Genomic DNA, 17,047 nt, shown 5'->3' on the forward strand with positions numbered 1-17,047 from the left:
TTAACAAAAGCCTTGTGGATATGAAAGTTTTCAATTTTGCTTTAAGAAATTTTACCAAATAAAAGACATTTTGATTTTGTGTCCCAGAAGGGACAGATTTTATTAGGTAGTTTTTTTTCTATATTGTATTGATTTTTATTTCACTTCAAACACCAGAAGTAAAATGTCTGCTATTTCACCCCTGCCTTCTCGTTTTCTGGTTATGTAGTCTTTTCATTCTTTTTTTTTTTTATTGCGAAAAGAAGAAAAAAAAACATAAACAAAAAACAAGTTTCCACCTCCTCCCAGCCTCCCATTTCCCTTCCCCTCCTCCCACCCTTCTCCCCCTCCTCCCACCCTTCTCCCCCTCCTCCCACCCTTCTCCCCCTCCCCCCACTCCTCTCCCCCTCCCTCTCCAGTCCACAGAGCAGTCCGGGTTCCCTGCCCTGTGTTAAGTCCTAGGTCCTCCCCCCTCCGTCCATATCTAGGAAGGTGAACATCCAAACTGGCTAGGCTCCCACAAAGCCAGCACATTAAGTAGGATCAAAACCCCCTGCCATTGTCCTTGGTGTCTCATCAGCCCTCATTGTTCGCCATGTTCAGAGAGTCCAGTTTTATCCCATGCTTTTTCGGTCACAGTCCAGCTGGCCTTGGTGAGCTCCCCGTAGATCAGCTCCACTGTCTCAGTGGGTGGATGCACGCCTCGTGGTCCCGAATTCTTTGCTCATGTTCTCCCTCCTTCTGCTCCTCCTTGGGACCTTGGGAGCTCAGTCCAGTGCTCCTGTGTGGGTCTCTGTCTCTATCTCTATCCATCACCAGATGAAGATTCTATGATGATATGCAAGATATTCGTCAGTATTGCTCTAGGATAGGGTCATTTCAGGTTCCCAATCCTCAGCTGCCCAAGGAACTAACTGGGAACCTCATCTTGGGCACTAGGGAGCCCCTCTAGGGTCAAGTCGCTTGCCCACCCTAAAGTGGCTCCCTTAACTAAGAATTGTGGTTCCGTGCTCCCCTATCCACCTTTCCTTTATCCCAATTCTCCTGTTTCCCAGGTCCCCCCTCCTTCCCTTCTACCTTTTCTCTCCCCATCTCCCCTTACCCCCATCCCACCCACCCCCAAGATCCCATTTTCTCCCTGGAAATTTGGTCTACTTCCCTTAGCCAAGAGGACAACTATATGTTTTTCCTTGGGTTCACCTTCTTCCTTAGCTTCTTTAGGTTCACCTATTGTAGACTCCGTGGTCCTTATTTATGGCTAGAAACCAATTATGAGTGAGTATATCCCATATTCATCTTTTTGGGTCTGGGACACCTCACTCAGGATAGTGTTTTCTATTTCCATCCATTTGCATGCAAAATTCGAGAAGTCATTGTTTTTTACCGCAGCGTAGAACTCTAGCGTGTATATATTCCATACTTTCTTCATCCATTCTTCCATTGAAGGGCATCTAGGTTGTTTCCAGGTTCTGGCTATTACAAATAATACTGCTATGAACATAGTTGAACAAATGCTTTTGTCATTTGATAGAGCATCTCTTGGGTATATTCCCAAGAGTGGTATTGCTGGGTCCAGGGGTAAGTTGATCCCGAATTTCCTGAGAAACCGAAACACTGACTTCCACAGTGGTTGCACAAGATTGCATTCCCACCAGCAATGGATGAGGGTACCCGTTCTTCCACAGCCTCTCCAGCAAAGGTTATCCTTGGTGTTTTTGAGTTTAGCCATTCTGACAGGTGTAAGATGATATCTCAAAGTTGTTTTGATTTGCATTTCCCTGATTGCTAAGGAAGTTGAGCACGACCTTAAGTGTCTTTTGGCCATTTGAACTTCTTCTGTTGAGAATTCTCTGTTCAGTTCAGTGCCCCATTTTTTAATTGGGTTAATTAGCATTTTAAAGTCTAGTTTCTTGAGTTCTCTATATATTTTGGAGATCAGACCTTTGTCTGTTGCGGGGTTGGTGAAGATCTTCTCCCAGTCAGTAGGTTGCCTTTGTGTCTTAGTGACAGTGTCCTTTGCTTTACAGAAGCTTCTCAGTTTAAGTAGGTCCCATTTATTCAATGTTGCCCTTAATGTCTGTGCTTCTGGGGTTATACATAGGAAGCGATCTCCTGTGCCCATCTGTTGTAGGGTATTTCCCACTTTCTCTTCTATCAGGTTCAGTGTGTTCGGACTGATATTGAGGTCTTTAATCCATTTGGATTTGAGTTTTGTGCACGGTGAGAGATATGGGTCTATTTTCATTCTTCTACAGGTTGACATCCAGTTGTGCCAGCACCATTTGTTGAAGATGCTTTCTTTCTTCCATTGTATACTTTTAGCTCCTTTATCGAAAATGAGGTGTTCATAGGTTTGTGGGATAAAATTCGGGTCTTCTATACGATTCCATTGGTCGACTTCTCTGTTTTTATGCCAGTACCACACTGTTTTCATTACTGTAGCTCACAATGATGTTTCACTCGGTGCCGAGATCGAAACTCTGCGCTGCTTGGTTAGCTCGCGAACAAAGGGCCCACCCCGCTCGCTGCGGGCAGGCTATGGGAGCAAAGGAGCTACCGGCCACCCCTTTGTCCTCCCGGTTCAGATTCGGTCCCAGCGCCCTAGCAGGCTGGGGAGGGAGGCGCTATGCCCCAAAGGAGGGAGGGAGACAGGGGGTGTGGGGATCTGGATGTAAGCTGAGTGGGATAGGAAGAGAGAGGGCTAGTCTTTTCATTCTTTGGTCTGCTCATGCTTTGCTTCTGAGCCATGGTCTCATCAGTAGAGGAGACTGACCTTGAATTTTCCGTAGCAATCCTACTGTCTGGGTTCCGTGTGCTGCTCTAAGAAGCATGAACCCTGGGGCCAGTTTGGCTGCTCCCTCTTGGGTAACTGTTTCTTCTGCTTTGCCTTTTAATTTCCCACCACCACTCTCTGATAAAACATAAGACTTGTATCTATTAAGACTCACTCTATGGCAGAAAATGTAATCTGTTTGTAGAATGTTCCATGGGCTGTTGAAAATAATAATGTGTTTCCTAGCTATTAGATGACATATTCTGTACATGTCTGTAAAGCCGACTTGAGCCGTGGTGCAGCTAAACACTGAAGTTTCTTCATTGGTTTTCTTGTCTCACGGATCTTTGTATCGGGACCTACCTGCAGTAGGTAGTTTTGAGTCTATGAAATCAGGTGATCAACATTTGCTGCGTGTGTTTAGAGTTGTTACATGGTTCTTGATAGATTGTTCTCTTTCTTTTTTTTAAAATTTTTTTATGCTTCATTTAACTTTATTTTTATGTGCATTGGTGTGAAGGTGTCAGATCCCCTGCAACTGGATCTTCAGACAGTTGTGAGCTGCCATGTGGGTGCTGGGAATTGAACCCGGGTCCTCTGGAAGAGCAGTCAGTGCTCTTAACCACTGAGCCATATCTCCAGCCCCAGATTGTTCTCTTTCTTAAGATGCAGTGATCTTCTTTATCTCTTTTGATAGCCTTCACCTTGAGGTCAGTGTTTCAGATATGAGTACAGCCGCCTTTGCTCTTGCATAGATTCTCTTTGCCTGGGAATGCGGTATTCCATACGTTCACGTTCACTATCTCTGTTTATCCTTGACAGTGAAGTTCCTTGAGACAGGAAATAGTTGGATCTTATTTTTAATCCCTTCATCCAATCTACATATTGTAGTTGGAGAGTTCAGATAATTTCTATTTATAAGGTATGTATTAATTTCTCCCATATTCATCTCAAAGCTTTGTGGGTTTACTGAGATAAAAAATATTTGCCCCTTTCAAAATTCCCACTTAGCTTTCTATTCTGTTTTTCACTCCGCAGGCTTTTATATTGATGCATATCTTATCTTCTATGTATAATATTCTATTAACTCTCTTCAGTGGTGATATCTTAGTGATGATGAATTGCTTTAGTTCATCTTTATTATGGAAGGGCTTTATTTCTCTTCTGATTTTAAGGATAGAAAATGAGAGAGTAATAATCTTGGTTGGAAGTTTCTCTCTCTCTCTCTCTCTCTCTCTCTCTCTCTCTCTCTCTCTTCTCTCTCTCTCTCTCTCTTTCTCTCTCTCTCTCTCTTTCAAGACAGGGTTTACAGCTCTGGCTGTCCTGAACCAGGTTGGACTTGAACTCACTGAGATCCTCCTGCCTCTGTCCCCACAAGTATTGGGATTAAAAGCAAGCGCTGCCACCACCACCATGCAGCTTTTTGTTTATTTTTTGAGACAGGGTCCCTTTATATAGCCTTGGCTTCCTGGAACTCACTATGTAGACCAGGCTGGCCTCAAACTCACTCTACTTTCATCTTCTGCATAGGGGGGTTAAAGGCATGAACCATGGAGCCCAGCTAGTTACTAACTTTCAAGCGTTGAAATATTGGCTAGAGAGATATGCCAGTAGGCAGAGATGCTTGCTTGCTTCCAAGCCTGATGACCTGAGTTTGATTCCTGAGACTCATGTGGTGGAAGAAAAGAACCAACAGGGCTATAAGTTTATCAGTATTTGATCTGGTTCTAGCATTTTTTCACAGAGGTCTGCTTCTGATGGGTTTACCTTTGTACCTGACTTGGAGCTTCTGCCATACAGCTTTCAGTATTTTTTTTCTTTGTTTGGCTCCATCCTCATTAAAACCATAAACTGACATGGAGAGGTGGTTTTCTGGACATGTCTTGTAAGGGTTGCACATTCTTCCACATCTCTCCCAAGGTTTGGAAATTTTTCTGCTGGACTTTCGTGGAATAGAGTTTATGTGTTTAGACTATAACTTGGCTTATTTTTAAAGGTCAAAGTTCATAGGAATGATCGTCTTTTAAAAATATTTATTTTGTGTGTGGATGTTTTACCTGCATGTATGTATGTGCATCAGGTGTGGACCTGCACAAGCTCCGAAAAGGCATTGGCTCTCCCCCCGAACTGGAGCTATAGACATCTGTAACTACCATTTGCAGCTGACCATCAAGCCAGAGTCCGCTGAAAGAGCAGAAAGTGCTCTTGATAGCTGAACCATATCTCCAGCCAGGATTGATCTCTTGATCGTGTCCCAGTGTTCCCTGAACGCTGTGGTCATGATGACTCTGCTCTTTTAATTTGATTTTTGCTATTTGAGTGCAACAATTCTTCTATCTTGTATTTAATCCCTGGAATTCTTTGTTATGCTTGGTATAGATGCTCTCTGTGAAATGTTTGTTTGGTTTATTAACTGTTGCATTTCCATGGTACCTGTTTGGCTCCCCGACCACACCCCCAGAGGGATCTCTATCTCATTGCCAAAGTTTTCACCTGCTTCAGGAATTCACTTCTTTCCTTTATTCTTGCATTTCTTGTGACCCCTTTGAGCTCAGAGGCCATCTAACACTGAATTTCTGAAAATTTTCTGCATTGAAAATGGTTAAATATTTTCAGTTTTTTTTATCAAGGAGTCATAAGCTTTTAGATGAACCACATAGCCTTGCTTTATTTTTTTCCCATTTTGGAGTTCCTGTGTTTTCCTGACTCTTCTCACTGTGGAATCAATCACACAAAGGAAACTTCTAAGCTACAGTGTTACCCCAGAACCTTTGCTTTAGTTTATTGTATTTTAGTTTAGTTTAGTTTGTATGTGTGTGAGTATTTTGCTTGTATATATGTTTGTACTCCATTTGTATGCCTGTTGCTGGCAGAAGCCAGATGAGGGCATCAGATCCTCTGGAACTGGAGGTCCAGACAGTTGGGAGCCACCATATGAATGCTGGGAATGAAACTCACATCCTCTGGAAGGGGAACCACATAACTCTCTCTCCAGCCCACAAGCTTTGCTTTTCTCTTTTCCTTGTTGTGTGGTTGGATTTTGTCACTGATGGAATAAAGCTGTTGATTATGTTTTCTATACAAAGATGATGGCTGAAAAAGACAAGGTTCTTGCTATATGCTCTGAAGAAAAAGAGGACCGTGCTGGGGAAGCCATGGATCTTCCATTAATCAAAATGCGGTGCCTTGTGACCCTAAAGCCAGTAGAGGAAAAAGAGGGAGAACCCCAACTTAAGGACTCAGTCATTGCAAATGGAGAAGGTAATCGGGTCCCCTGTGGCTAGACAGATTCCAGTGTGTTTGCAAGTGGAAGGGGACATATGTGAAAAGATGAACACGATGTCGTGCCCTACACAAAACAGATCATCTAAAGCAGCTTCCTGCCCGTGGATGGGATAAACTCTAGCAGAGTGTGGAAGGGCTGTGTCTCGTGGCCTGCGTGCAGCACCTAGTCATGTGTCTTCTTTCCTGTCCTTACCTCTCCTTCACACTGTACTTTGGATGGTCTCCTGACTCGGCGTCTTTTACAGCAGAGACTCTTGTGCGCGGCATCAAGTGCTCTGAGAAGACATTACTGTTCATACGGAGCATGTTTTCACGTAGCTGTTCACATCTTCCTTTATGGCCATTTACCAGGGTTTCCATGGTCTACTTTGCATTTCTGTTCCTTACTGGTGACTCTTTGCCACTATTTTTCTCCCTTTTTTTTTAATTTACGTGCTTGAGTGTGCAATGCTTTCTGAACCAGACCATTTGTATACTGCTTTGTAGTCTGCTCGGGCCAGATTGACCACCACAAAGGACCAAAAATGCCTTCTCTGCCCTTTCTCTTTCTCGGTGTTGTCTACTTCTTTTAATTTTTTTAAGTTTACGTGTGTCCTATGTTGTGGCAGTGTGTGTGGAGGCAAGAAGAGGAGATTAGATCTCCTGAAGCTGGAGTTACAGGCAGTTGTGAACTTCCCAACTGAGCTGAGGTCGTCTGGGAGAGTGGCAAGCAGTCTTAACTTTTGAACCATCTCTCCAGTCCCAATGATTAAGTTTGAGCGCAGTTGCTCCCTGATGTCCTCATGGCACTCCAAGTTCTGCTAGGGCAAGGGGGGATCTTGTTTGTCTATGTCATTGCTATCACCACATCCTGCCTGATGGCTGGCCCACAGGAGTTGAGCAAACGTCAAGCTAGGAGGGGAAGATTCACATAGAAGAGAAGGAAGAGAAAAATCATTCACAGATTAGGATTTGGGGTGAAGGGGTGGCAATATCTTTTGTTGTTGTTGTTGTTGTTCTTGCTTGCTTGTTTTTAAAATTCTTTTCATTTTCTTTTTTGACTTTTCGTGGAAGAGTATCTCTGTGTAACAATCCAGACTGTCCTGGAACTCGTTCTGTAGACCAGGGTGGCTTCAAACTCAGAGATTCCCCTTCCTCTGCCTTCCAAGTGCTAGGATTAAAGGTGTGTGCTGCCGCCACCCAGCAATATCTCTTTTAGATTTATTTTTTATTTTGGTGTGTGTGTGTGTGTGTGTGTGTGAATGCAGGTGATCTCAGAAACCAGAGGACTCATATCCTCTGGAGCTTGAGTTACAGGTGATGGTGAGTGGCTCAGTGTGGGTGCTGGAACTGAACTTGTGACTTCTGCAAAGGAAATAAACACTCTTAACTGCTGAGCCATCTCTCTAGCCCCTAGAAATACCTTACATGTTCACACCACACAATATTTTCACCCTCTAAAGTACATCAAGGTGAGACTAAACCATGCACACCAGAGATCTGTACATTTTGTTTCTTCATTGTCCTGTCTAGCTACGTGTGTGTGTGTGTGTGTGTGTGTGTGTGTGTGTGTGTGTGTGTGTGTGTGTGTGTTGTGTGTGTATGTGTGTGTGTGTTCAGGAATCCTGGGATCAGTCTGCTATGGGTGAGGTTTCTCTCTGGTATGCTTTCCTCCTCTGAAATAAGTTTAGACCCCAGGGAGCACAGGGATGCTTGTGTTGGGGGACAGAGCCCACCCACTTCACAGGTCAGCTTTTCCCTTTGCTTTCCAGGTGCTACTGTCAGCCTGAAGACCCAGGACAGTTTGATGGAAGGAGATTCAACAGCAATCAAAGGCTCCCAAAAGTGGGTTCCTTCTGACAAATCCACTTACCTTAGCCGTGCCAGGCTCCTTCCTGAAGGTGGTGATGCCACGTTTACAGGATTAATGGTTAGCAGTGAGATCCCTGCAGGCGCTCCCAGTGTGGCCGCCCTGCCTGGGGGTGAAGGTGTGCCCACTGGGAACCTGGTAAGCCGTGAGAAATTTAACGCTGAAATAAAACGTCAGCTAATGAAGGAAATTCGGCGATTTGGAAGGAGTAAGTACTGGGACCATGGCTACACACAGAGAAGGGAAGTATCCCTGTTTCTGTTACATTTTTCCATCTCTCTGTCTCTCAAACAATAAACAAAGAAATCAAACAAAAAATAAGAACAAAACAATAAGACAGGGAATAACAAAACAAAAAGCAGTTGTACACACACAACCCACATCAAAACCAACCAAACAAACAAAATATGGAATCTGTTTTGTGTCAGGAGCCTTCCCTGGAATGTGGTTGATATACTCTGTGACACTCCACTGAAGACAACTGAGTTTCTTCTTATTAGAAGGAATTAGTTACACATAGCTTCTTTGCTAAGGGCAGAACTTTGTAATTACTTACCCCTCTCCAGACAGGAATGTCGTCTGCTTAGGGCCTGTGCAGGTCTTATGCATAAGTTCAAATGTGCAGCAGTCCTGGTGGGTCTGGAAAATTCTGTTTCCTTGGAGTCATCCACTGCCTCTGTCTCTTTCACTCTTTTTGTCTCCTCTTCTGCAGAGAGCACTGTGCCTTGTCGGGAGGGTTTGGACAAATATATCAACTTCAGAACTGAGGGTGCTAAAGTCTCTCACTCTCTGCCCACTGTCCAGTGGTGGGTCTCCGCATCGGTTCCCATCTACTGCCACGGGGGAGGGGCTTCTCTGAAGCTTCTCCAGTTGTATGATTAGAATAACCTGAAACTGCCCCATGAGAGACAGCCTTGGCCACAACGGAGGTGTTCTACATAATTGAGTACAGTCACTCTTTACTTCGACTAAAATAGCTCAGTAGATCCATCTTGCATTTGCAATGTTGCTTGGTTAGTGCTCGTAACAACTGCATCTGTATCTGTGCACAGGCATTTAGAACACACACACACCACTGAACATCTGTGACCATGAAGCTTATTACTGAGGTACACACAGATCCACTAACACCCATTGTCTTCATTTCTGTGAAATACTGAAGTCTTCTTGTATTCTCTCCAGAATATGGAAGGCTTTTTGAGCTGCTTGAAGAAGTGCAGGGACCCCTGGAAGTCCAGATACAGTTTGTTGAGTTCGCCATCAAGGAAGCAGCAAGGTGGGTGCCCAGAGGGACCACATGTCTTCAAGCTGTTGACTCACTGCAGTGGTTGGCTGAGGGGTGGAGAACAGCGCCTACTGGGAGTTGCTCAGTCCCTGCCCCCCACTTTATAGTTCAGGCTCATGACATAGATATTTAGGTTGATGTCACGGGTGTTTGGCACATCCTTCCAGGCCTACTCAACCTTCCTTTGTCACAGTTGTCTTGATCTGGGCACTAATCCTCAGTAGACACCTTTCCTATGGGCTAGAGCACATGGTACCCGGGATGTACTGACTATACCCACAGATGGTGAGCCCCTGCTTTGGATCACACAGCACTTCCTACTGTGCAGGTTCTTTGGGTATCTCTTTTTACATGATATGTTGTTTATTTTCAGGTTTAAAAGGCTCCACTTAATTCAATTCCTTGAGAAGAAATGTGAAGAGATGTTGTTTCAGCTTTTTCTGCAACAATGATCCACCACTTGAGATGGAATCCAGTTACTACTGCAGTCTGCAAGATAGAACAAATAGTTTAGTATGTTCCAGAATAGAGTAGGAGGACGCTGAAGTCTCCTAACACGTGTTTGCTAAGATAACCATAGTTAAGAAAACTACACTTATTGAAAATAAGCTTTTGTCCTTTGTGTTTTGTTTAAAAGCATAACCTCTGGTTTGTTGACTTTTTTTTTCTCTTCCCTCTGCTGATTGATGTTTTTGTCTCATCGTGGAAATATCACGACAAGTCTCTAGTTTGCAGCGGGTCACCAGTGTCATTTCTGATATTTAGAACTATCTTTTTTCCCCAGCCATTTCGTATTCCCATTGCCCAGAGATATCCACTCAATAGGTCATGGTGCTTGCCTTTATGGGCTGTCGCCAGCCCTCTTTACTGAACATCCGGGCCAGTGAGTGTCCTGTGTGAATCTGACTGCTGCAAATGTCCATCATCTCTAGTCACAAAGTCTAAGAGTACTAAGAAGGACTCCACACCTTGCACACAGGCCTCCCTAGCTCCCTGTATAGTAGCATCCGGTCTCATATGAAAAAATATTCTCACTCTATGACTTACAATAACACATTTATGACTGTGATAAAGATAGATTAGGTCTTCCAAAAATGTTCAGATGAGCACTTCTATGAAGATTGTTTCTCCTCCTCCTCCTCCTCCTCCTCCTCGTCCTCCTCCTCCTCCTCTTCTTCTTCTTCTTCTTGAGTTAGCATTAGTATGTAACCTAGGCTGGCCTTAAAATTTTCACATCACTCAGGCTGGCTTCAATTTAATAATTCTCCTGTGTCAGTCCTCCAAAGTGATGATAGAATTATAGTCAAATCCTACCATGCACGAAATCCAGTGAATTTTTTTATTTCCTTGGTGAAAATATTTATTGAAGTAATGACCTATACAAAACCAAAACTAAGTAAAATTTACAACCGATTCATATTTAAGCCAGGTATGATGTCACATGTTTGTAATCTTGGAACTTGGGAGAATGAGGCAGGGGGATTTTCTTGAATTTAAGATCATTCTGTACATAAAGTAAGCAGCAGGCCATCCTGGTCTCCACAGAGAGAACCTGTCTGAAAAAAACAGCAGGTAAAAGGATTAACACTGACAGAAACACCACACTGTTTGCTGAGGACATGAACTAGATTATTGAAGAAACCATTAGATATCCTGGATGTTAGAAGGAAACTTCCATCCACCTTCCAGGTTCTTTCAACCTGGCCTCCCAAGGCAGAACTATAAATGACGTATCTGAAGGTAACTAACTCCATGGCACACTGAGCTGCCAAGCTCAGGAGTATGGTAACAAGACCAGTGACAGCTGGCAACATGCTCATTGCTGGGCTTCCTTTCTTGTGAGTTACATGTCTAAAAGTGATATAATTAAGGATATCTTGATGGTCAATATCACCTTTCTAAGACCACAAGTGGTTTTCTCATAATACAGTGGATGGGAATTAAAATTCATATTGAGAACTGGAGAGCTGGACTAAAGCACTTGCTGCTCTTCCGCAAGGACCCGAGTTTGGGTCCCAACACCAAGGGCAGCTCACAGCCATCTGAAATTCCAGCTCCACAGAACCCTACTCCCTTCCCTTCTTCTGGCCTCCATGAGCACCGACACACACCTCTCTCTCTCTCTCTCTCTCTCTCTCTCTCTCTCTCTCTCTCTCTCTCTCTCTCTCTCCCTCACTTCCTCTCCCCCCCATACACACACATTTTAAAAAATATAAATACTGTAAAAAAGAAAGTTCATATCAAGAGTAAGTGTCAATTTAAGTGTAAATAGCTACCTTTCCTTTGATGGAAGCAGGCCAAAATAATCAACCTGCTACTCAGAAGCTGATTAATCAGTCTGGGACACGGTGCCATATGTAAGGTTCACAGTTTGGCTCTACCACTGTCATACTGAACATTTGGCAGTGACTATGCCATCAATCCTAGTGAATAAAAGTCATTTTCTACGTGCCTATGCATAAATAACCTCCATCTCTCACCATGTGACCAAGATGCCGCATTGCATCTTAGAAAAGGATGGGGTGCTGGTCTTGGTCCTAGATGCTCAATGTTGCCTTAAGGTGAAAAGGCAAAGAAATGAGCCCCACAAGCTGTAAGAAATGAGACCTGTCTAATGACCCAAGTGAAGGTAAAAGCAGCTCGCCTCATGTCTCAGCCATTTCTTCAGAAATAGAATAAAAAGGATATACAGAGAGATGTGTAACAGGAGATTTAGTAGAGCGGTTGACTCACTTGATCATGGAAACTGAAAAGTCCCACAACAAGGTGGAGATCACGGTATCTAGCGAGAATCACAGAAGCTGACTCGATACCTCTTAGTCCAGTATCAAAAGCCACAGAGTCTGATCGGAAGAGTGGAAGAGAGAGCCTGGACTGCAGTGCTCAGAAAATGTGACTAATACTTCACCTTTCTCCTTTCCCCCTTTTTATTACAGTGTGTGTGTGTGTATGTGTGTGTGTGTGTGTGTGTGTGTGTGTGTGTGAGAGAGAGAGAGAGAGAGAGAGAGAGAGAGAGAGAGAGAGAGAGAGAGAGAGAGAGAGAGGAGAGTCAGTCTTCCTTCACTATTCAGGTTCTGAAGATCAAATTCACTCGGGTCATCAGGTTTGATGGCATCTTTACCCACTGAACCATATCCCTTTTGTTAGTCAATCCATGTCTCTAACTAAATTGCGTGGTACTCAACCACCCTAAGGGTTAATCCTCTTCCCTGTATTCACAGACAGACAGGGCAGTCTGCCCCAGAAACACCCCCATAGAAAGACACACCTGGAGCATCTTGAATATTTAAATCCAATATCAACAACCCTTGGGACACATAGAGAAGTGGATATTTGTCACTTGGAGGCTGGTCTTGTCTACATATGTAGTCCCAGGCCAGCCAGGACCATATGGTGAGACCTTGTCTCACGACAAAACCCCAATGGAATGCCAAACCACCTGGATTTTCCTTACAGCAAGGAAGAGCTGAGTTTAGTGCTTTAGTTAATGCCTGGCTATTCTGAGTGTTCTTTAAGCCGGTCAAGTTGACACCCCAAATCAACTGAATATGCAGTTCATCAGCATCATGGTTACAGCTTGGCACTGACTTTATGAGACTTTAGGCAGAAGAAATAATTGCTGTGATATTTGACCTACAGAACCGCTCAGCAACACGTTCATGCTCTTGTAAGATGCTGAATGCTGAACTTTTGATCCTTTGTTTTGTAGCAATAGAAACCGAATAGAAGTTGTGTGGCCAGGCCTGATGGCTGAGACCTATAATTCCAACTACTTGAAAGGAGTGAGGCAAGAGGATTGAAAATTCATGGTCTTCCTGGGCAATTCAATGAGACTCTGTCTCAAAATAGAGAATAGAATGTTCATGCTGTGAGCAATCTCTAGTAGGCCAACTTCTTGTGGGCCCCTCCCACCTATTGTTAGCAGGTCTTACTGGGCTGTAGTAATTGAGCCTCACAAGGATGATCTGAGCACACCTCAGAACACTTGACCATCACATTTTCACTTGCTTCTAAGATCCCAATTTTGTATAGGATCGATTTCTCGCATTCTTGTCTTGCAAGTGTGTTGCTAGTGTGCCTGGGTTACTTTCTCCATCTTTCTCACTTAGAATCATGATGTTGGCACAACAGATGGCATCCTGTGTGCTATAAGGCAAAGGTGATCAGGCCTCTAAAGACTCATTTTTAAGACACAAGTCTGGAGAGTTGAGATGACCATAAAACAGCAAGTGATGGTGTACTGTTGCCCTTCTCAGGTGGAACCAAAGCATTCCTTGTGGCAAGTGTTACTGAGAGAAACAAGCGTTCATCCCATGGGTGCTCTGTGCTAGACACCAGGCTTGTGCTGATCATGAAAGCACCAAAACCACAAGCAGAAATGCAGGTATCACTGGGGCAGAAATCAGATTGGGTTTATGATAATCCCCTTACTTGTCTCTAGGATCAGTTGTTTCTGCACAGGACCAAAGTAAGGTAAAATGGATGATACGATAATTACCTTCATCCTTCAAGTCCTTGGTGGTGCCACAAATCAGAACAGATTTGGGTGAACCTGACTCATTCTTTTTTTTAAGAGGATAAAGGGTATGACTTACTGTATCACCAATAAGAACTCCTAGGGGCAAAGAAAATTTAATCAAGGGCCAAAGGGGAAGAAAAAGTGGATGAGTCAAAAGATAGAAGACTGTGAATTGGTCACCTACATTTTCAAGAGTGGGGAACTTTCTAGAGCTCAGCCAAGGGAAGTGGCAAAGCAATGAAAACTACAGGGTAGAACACATAGTCACCTTTATAATGGTGCTCTCACTTCGGTACAGTTCCCCAAGTGTGTTCCACGATGCTGCCAACTTTGCAGAGCAGTGCTTTGTGCTGCTCCTGACTTCCATGGGGTTAGGGAGCCTTGTTTTTTTTATCCCCTTCAAAAATCCAAAGCTGATGTCGTGTGTGTGTGTGTGTGTGTGTGTGTGTGTGTGTAGCCTAACAGCTCAATGGTGAAGGTATAAAAACATTTGGGACTCCAGTTTACCACAAATTATATTTGATAGTATAAATAATGAATGGTGTTCAAAAATTTCCCACCAGACACTAGTAACATTTATACCCAAATCTGCATATACATATACAGTAAATGAAAATACATATACATATGAAAATTACAAAGTCACTGAAATATGCACAAGGATGCCATATCTATTCAAAGTTTGGGCTATAAATATCTCCCTTCTATTGTACTACACCAGCAATTCTCAAACTTATTTTTCCCAGAATCCTCTTTACATTATCAAACTGGAATAAAGCCCTTGGAAGTTTTGATCTGTGCTGTACTTATTTTTTTTCCATATTAGAAATTAATAGAGCTGCAAACATATTTGATTCATTGAAAAAGAACAATGCATTGCAGAATAGCAATTTCATATGACTTATGAAAATAACATTTATACATGTATATATTATTTTAATTAATTTTTATATGTGTGGGTATTTTTGCCTGAATTTTGTCTGTGCACCATGTGTATGCAGTACCCTCAGAGGACAGAAGAGGGCATTGGATTTCTGGGATTGGAGTTACAGAAGGTTGTGACCCACCATGTGGATGTGGGAACAGAACCTGGGCCGCCTGCAAGAGTAGCCAGTACTCTTAACCACTGAACCATTGTTCCAGTCCCCCAAGCCATATTTTTAAAAACAAAATTACTAACAGGAATTTTAACTACACTGGGCAGGAGAGGGGATAATTTTAAAGAACGCTTTGTGGCCCTTTCTTCAACTATTCTACCGTTGAAACAATGAACTCCAAAGAAGTAAAGTTTTCCAGGAAGTTCACTCTAGTGGAATGAAAAGCCTTGACATCAGCCATGACTTTGCTTGCCAGTGGGAGTTCCCAGTTGTAAGACACAGTCATATATGTATGTTAGCCTCTAGTCTATCTTTTCTATAGAATTATAGCGTTACCAAAGAAGAGGCAGAGAGGAACTAGGAGACTTTCTGTCTCTGGTTTAGCTAAACAGTAAATAAATAAAATTTTTTTCACCAGTTTGCTTCCGAATTTCTTTTAAGATTTGGCAGGTTTAAGAATCTAAGTACTGCTGTAACAACCTTGGTCAAGGCAGAGAGGAAGTAAACCTATGACTGGTTAACCTCAGGTACTGGAGAATTCCAAGCTGCAGGACAATAGTCCTGGTTCTCTGGTCCTCGGGTATCAATTGCCTATGAATACATGCTGATGATAAATGAAAGGGACTTTGGGGATGCTGATATGGTCTTGTTTGGGAAGAGCACTCTAGGTGTGCAGCTTTATAATTTGGACAGTTAAATTTCCGCAGTACAAGGTTTTCTTTGTGCTTTGGACCCCAATTTGTAAATGTATGTATAATATGCCTATATTATTTAAAGATGTGTTACATTTTTTATGCTGTGGGACATTTGGTTAATAATGCAAAGATTGTGCTGCATTCTCTTTTTTATTTGATTTTTAGACAGGGTTTCTCTGTAGCTGTCCTGGAACTCACTCTGTAGATCAGGCTGGCCTCGAACTCACAGAGATCTGCCTGCCTCTGCCTCCTGACCACCACCGCCCGGCTGTGTGTTGCATTCTTTTATGTTGCTTTTGTTTAATTCTGTGTAGCTGTGTTTCTTTGTCTGTCTAAAACTCTTTTTTTAATTAATTTATTTATTTAAGGATTTCTGCCTCCTCCCCGCCACCGCCTCCCATTTTCCTCCCCCTCCCCCGATCAAGTCCCCCTCCCTCATCAGCTCGAAGAGCAATCAGAGTTCCCTGACCTGTGGGAAGCCCAAGGACCGCCCACCTCTATCCAGGTCTAGTAAGGTGAGCATCCAAACTGCCTAGGCTCCCCCAAAGCCAGTACGTGCAGTAGGATCAAAAACCCACTGCCATTGTTCTTGAGTTCTCAGTAGTCCTCGTTCCTAGAGAAGCTAAATAAGAAGGTGAATCCAAAGACAAACATATAGTCATCCTCCTGAATATTAACCTTCATCAGGCGATGAAATGAGACAGAGACAGAGACCCACATTGGAGCACCGGACAGAAATCTCAAGGTCCAAATCAGGAGCAGAAGGAGAGGGAGCATGAGCAAGGAACTCAGGACCGCGAGGGGTGCACCCACACACTGAGACAATGGGGATGTTCTATCGGGAACTCACCAAGGCCAGCTGGCCTGGGTCTGAAAAAGCCTGGGATAAAACCGGACTCTCTGAACATAGCGGACAATGAGGACTACTGTCTAAAACTTTTGATTGGTCTAATAAAGAGCTGAACATCCAATAGCAAGACAGAAGAAAGGACAGGTGGTGCTGCCAGGCAAAGAGAATGAATAGGAGAAAAAGAGAAGATCAAGGGGAAAGGGAGAAGGAGAGGAGTATGCCAGGCCCAGACAGCCAGCCCCACAGCCAGTCACAAATTAGGAAGGAAATAAAAGATACACAGAAATAGAGAAATGTAAAAGCCCAGAGGCAAAAAGTAGACAGGGTAATTGAAGTTAGAAAAGCTGGCTAGAAACAAGCCAAGCTACGACTAGGCATTCATAAGGAAAAATAAATCTCCATGTATTTATTTGGAAGTTGGGTGACAGAACCTCCCAGAGAGCCAAGAGAGTAAAAAAGAAACAAACAACAACAGACGCCTGCTGTTTTCCAGCCTCCATTGATCCATTCGCTGAATGTCTAGCTACATGGCAAGAAAGTCCAGATTTTGTTTTTCTTTTTACCTTTTACAACTGTTAGAACTTAAAAATTTGTTGAAAAGGTTTATTTATTTTTATTTTATATGTATGGATATTGTGTCTGCATATATGTGACCACATGCATGCAGTCAGTGCCTGAGAAGGCCAGAAGAGGATGTGGGATCCCCTAGAACTAG

General features: G+C 43.3%; 1 protein-coding gene across 1 annotated transcript; it reads left to right on the forward strand.

Moving 5' to 3' along the window:
* The first annotated feature begins 5,838 nt into the window (after nt 1-5,838).
* LOC121437414 (integrator complex subunit 6-like) lies at nt 5,839-12,971 on the forward strand. Its single transcript, XM_041637307.1, has 4 exons — nt 5,839-6,013; nt 7,789-8,094; nt 9,069-9,162; nt 12,881-12,971. The coding sequence occupies exons 1-4, from the start codon at nt 5,839-5,841 to the stop codon at nt 12,969-12,971; spliced, it is 666 nt and encodes a 221-aa protein (XP_041493241.1).
* The last annotated feature ends 4,076 nt before the right edge of the window (nt 12,972-17,047 follow it).

This window comes from Microtus oregoni, unplaced genomic scaffold (genome assembly GCF_018167655.1).
Source record: "Microtus oregoni isolate MIOR12 unplaced genomic scaffold, Mior012 000052F_005, whole genome shotgun sequence".
Classification (NCBI taxonomy): Eukaryota; Metazoa; Chordata; class Mammalia; order Rodentia; family Cricetidae; genus Microtus; species Microtus oregoni.